Source organism: Eubalaena glacialis, chromosome 18, assembly GCF_028564815.1.
Source record: "Eubalaena glacialis isolate mEubGla1 chromosome 18, mEubGla1.1.hap2.+ XY, whole genome shotgun sequence".
NCBI lineage: Eukaryota > Metazoa > Chordata > Mammalia > Artiodactyla > Balaenidae > Eubalaena > Eubalaena glacialis.
This window is the reverse complement of record NC_083733.1, coordinates 62542127-62546433: the sequence shown is the minus strand read 5'-3', so window position 1 is coordinate 62546433 and position 4307 is coordinate 62542127. Positions and strand designations below refer to the sequence as shown.

Below are 4307 nucleotides of genomic sequence, written 5' to 3'. Positions count from 1 at the left end.
AAAAATATGGTCCTTTTTGGAAAAGACAACCGGGTACAGGCCAGGTTTTAGCAGAATCACCTATATGGGGATATTGACATTATTAAGAATTATGACAGTCGTTTTAGAGTGATGGATATAGAGCCAGGATTGAAAATCTTCCATGAAAGAGTGGGAGTGGGCAGAAGGGAAAGGGATGAGTTCTTTAGGGAAGGCTGGGAAGAGGTGTCCATGGATAACTTGAGCTTCAAAGGAGCTGAGGGAGGGAGAATTTTCTGGAAGTGGCAAGAAGCAGTGCCCACCTCCAGGCTCAGTGGTAGGAGGGTGTTAAGAGATAGGGCTGCAGGGAGGAGGCGAGATCGGTGCACACAGAGCATTCAGAAACCCACAAAGAGGGATCTCTGTCGGCTCTGAGAATGAGAAAAAAAAGAGAAGAAAGGAGACCAGAAAGAAGGGAAAAGGCCAGAGAGATGGGGAGACAGAGACCCAGACATGGGTAGGGCCAAAGACCATGAAAGAAAGGGACATAGACACAGAGAGAGGGAAACAGAAATCCAGATGGATGTTGACATAGCATCCCAGAAAGAAATTGTAGACAGGAAGAGAAAGAGTGCCAGAATTCCTAGGGAGTTAAAACCTTTAGTGTCTCTCTCTACTCCCCCAGCAGAGGGCGCCCGGGGCCTCATTCCCTGGAGTCCGGGTGTCCAATCCCCACGACTTCCCGCCAAGCACATCGGATAGGGCTATTTTTACCCCGTGTCATAGGACACCGGTGGCTGGAAGGCCATCGTCTGTCTGTCCTTTGGTCCCTTCGAGTGACCCTGCGGCATTTCCCCAGCCCACCCCTGACCTGTTCCTGGCAGGCCTGGCCTCCTTTTGCACTATTCAGGGCTGCAGCTCAGGCCTTGCTGGGTCTAAGAAAGTCTGGCAGAGAATCCAGGTGGAGACCCGGGGGGTGGGGGTAGGGGCAACCCGAGCGAGGGGACCCCGTGTGGGGGACACATGCTCAGGGTTTAGAGCTGCTGGAGCATCCCCAGGGTGGGGAAATCACCAGAGACAACCTAGGGTGAATGTCAGAGAGAGATTCAGAGATATGACTCGGGAGAGGCTCGGTCCTCCAGAGGCCCTGAGACAGGGACTTGCAGTAATTCAGGGAAACAGGGAAAGAAAGATACCCAAAGGGGAGACCCAGAGAATCCCAGGGACAGAGACACAGCGGGCTGAGAGGTAATGAGAGAGAAGAGACCCAGAGAGACAAGAAGCAGAGAGACCCAGACAGAGGGGAAAGACAGAGACCAAGAGAGACAAGAAATAAACAGAGAGAGAGATACAAGAATCTAAAGGAAGACGGAGATTCGGAGAGACCAAGACACAGAGACTGACGGGAATCCCCAGACACAGATGACCCTAGAACGGCAAAGCTCAGAGATAAATGACCCATAGAGATACTCAGAGATACAACCCCGAGATCAGAGATACAGAGACCCAAAATGAAGACATAGCCAGACACAGAGACATACAAAAGAACGAGAGAGACAAAGAGATGGAAATTTGTGACTCCAACAGAGCGGCTCAGATACTCATAAAAACATAGACGAGAGACATACACGGAAACCCGGAGAGACGCAGGACAGAGATCTCAGGCGATGGAGAGACAGAGGGAAAGGAACCCGGAAAGCCAGGTGGACCCCGAGAAAGCGCAGCGCCGCGTCGCCTGGGGGTAAAGGGCGGGCGCCCCGGCAGAGGGCGCCCGAACGCCCTCTGCCCCGCCGGGGTCATGGCGACCCCTCCCCCGCGCCCTGGCCGCACGGCCGGGCTATTTTTACGCGTGGACACCGGACACCAGGCTGGGGCGGCTTGGGCGGCTGGGGCGGCGGCGGCCGAGGCGGGGCCGGGCCGGGTCGGGCGTCGGGGGCCACACGTCCGTCCGCGGGTCGCCGGGTCTGCGCGCGCCATGGAATCCGGGTGCCCGCCGCCGTGCGGCTGCTGCGAGCGAGTGGTGCTCAACGTAGCTGGGCTGCGCTTCGAGACCCGGGCGCGCACGCTGGGCCGCTTCCCGGACACGCTGCTCGGGGACCCGGTGCGCCGCAGCCGTTTCTACGACGGCGCGCGCCGCGAGTACTTCTTCGACCGGCACCGGCCCAGCTTCGACGCGGTGCTCTATTACTACCAGTCCGGCGGGCGCCTGCGGCGGCCGGCGCACGTGCCGCTCGACGTCTTCCTGGAGGAGGTGGCCTTCTATGGGCTGGGCGCCGCGGCGCTAGCGCGCCTGCGCGAGGATGAGGGCTGCCCCTTGCCATCGGAGCGCCCCCTGCCCCGCCGCGCCTTCGCGCGCCAGCTCTGGCTGCTCTTCGAGTTCCCCGAGAGCTCGCAGGCCGCGCGCGTGCTCGCCGTTGTCTCAGTGCTCGTTATCCTCGTCTCCATCGTCGTCTTCTGCCTCGAGACGCTGCCCGACTTCCGCGACGACCGCGACAACTCGGGGCTCGCCGCGGTGGCTGCAGCTGGCCCGGTGAGGGGGCGGGGCCTGCGTGTGGAGAGGCGGGGTTTGGGAGGAGCTGGACGAGGTCCACGGGGTCCTGGCCAATCATAAGGTGGGGTAAGGGGCAATGGGAGGTGGGGCCTCTCAGGAGGGTAGGGCCTGGCTGTGGATGGGCAAGGCATTGGGGGCCTGGTTGGAAGACCTGACCAATCAAAGGTGGGCAAAGGCCTGTGAGAGGTGGGCAAGCCAGGGACGGCGCCAGACCAGGGGACTCTACATTAAATCCTGGGCTGGGGGCGGGAACGGTATAGCTTAATGGGGCGGGGCCTGAGGATCTGAGTAGGAGGACCTGCCTTATCAGAAGGCATGCGCTGAAGTAGGTGAGAAACCCGGCTTTTGGAGGGCAGGAGCACAGGAGGACAGGTGTATTAAGAAATCAAAACTGAGGGATAAGGCGAGACTGAAAAATCGGGGGTCTATACGGCTGGCAGTAACCAATGGGAAGGATGGGCTGGAGGTAGTGAGATCTGGGACCTCAAGAAAGCCGCCGAGGGAGCTGCAGATCGAGGGGTGGGGCCTGAGGATTGGGGCAAAAGGAATCCATCATAAAGAAAGTTGAGCTGAGGGCCGTGAGGGGAGGGGCCCGGGTTTTGGCATAAAGATAAGGTCTTTAACCATTATGGTCCAGGCTGGGTTTGGGGAGGGCAGGGCACAAGGGAGTGGGGCTAGGATGGGGACCCTCCCCAACTGGAAATTCAACTCTGGGGGCGGGGTTTTGGGAGGGAAGAGATTGAGCCCTACTCAAGCATTATTTCAGGAGGCCCTGCCAATGAAGGATCAGGGACCCTAAAGTCAGCCTTCCCTGCGGGTCCCGAGAAGGAGTGTACTACAGCTAGGTCACCGGGGTTCTGGGGGCAGCAGCTATTGACCAATTTGTAAAGAAGTAGTTGAATATTTAAGCAGCAAATATGGCCATTCCAGTGCGTCCCAGCCCTGGCATGGTCCTCCCTGAACCCCTTCCTCTCTGCAGTTTCCGGCTCGACTGAATGGCTCCAGCCCAGTGCCTGGACCCCCACCTCGCTTGCCCTTCGATGACCCGTTCTTTGTGGTGGAGACGCTGTGCATCTGTTGGTTCTCCTTCGAGCTGCTGGTGCGCCTGGCGTCCTGCCCAAGCAAGACAGCCTTCTTCAAGAACGTGATGAACCTCATCGATTTCGTGGCCATCCTGCCTTACTTTGTGGCACTGGGTACCGAGCTGGCCCGGCAGCGGGGGGTGGGCCAGCCAGCCATGTCACTGGCCATCCTGCGAGTCATCCGACTGGTACGCGTCTTCCGCATCTTCAAGCTGTCCCGGCACTCAAAGGGCCTGCAGATCTTGGGCCAGACCTTAAGAGCCTCCATGCGAGAGCTGGGCCTCCTCATCTTCTTCCTTTTCATTGGTGTGGTCCTCTTCTCCAGCGCAGTCTACTTTGCCGAGGCCGACCGGGCAGAGTCCCATTTCACCAGCATCCCTGAGTCCTTCTGGTGGGCGGTGGTCACTATGACCACAGTTGGATATGGAGACATGGCGCCCGTCACTGTGGGCGGCAAGATAGTGGGCTCTCTGTGCGCCATTGCCGGCGTGCTGACCATTTCCCTACCTGTGCCAGTCATTGTCTCCAACTTCAGCTACTTTTACCACCGGGAGACAGATGACGAAGAGGCCGGGATGTACAGCCATGTGGACACGCAGCCCTGTTGCCCACTGGAGGGCAAGGTCAATGGGGGGTTTGTGGATCGAGAGGTTCCTGAGCTCCCACCTCCACTCCTCTGGCCTCCCCCTGGGAAACACATGGTCACCGAAGTGTGA

The 4307-nt window shown here is 58.8% G+C and overlaps 1 protein-coding gene across 1 annotated transcript; it reads left to right on the top strand.

Moving 5' to 3' along the window:
* Positions 1-1897: 1897 nt before the first annotated feature.
* KCNA7 (potassium voltage-gated channel subfamily A member 7) lies at positions 1898-4307 on the top strand. Its single transcript, XM_061173052.1, has 2 exons — positions 1898-2488; positions 3489-4307. The coding sequence occupies exons 1-2, from the start codon at positions 1934-1936 to the stop codon at positions 4305-4307; spliced, it is 1374 nt and encodes a 457-aa protein (XP_061029035.1). The 5' UTR covers positions 1898-1933.

Excerpts from the sequence above, each read along its gene's own strand:
- KCNA7 (XM_061173052.1), top strand. The coding sequence starts at position 1,934 with ATGGAATCCGGGTGCCCGCCGCCGTGCGGCTGCTGCGAGCGAGTGGTG. Across the intron at positions 2,489-3,488 it reads CGGTGGCTGCAGCTGGCCCG|TTTCCGGCTCGACTGAATGG; the intron begins GTGAGGGGGCGG and ends TCCTCTCTGCAG.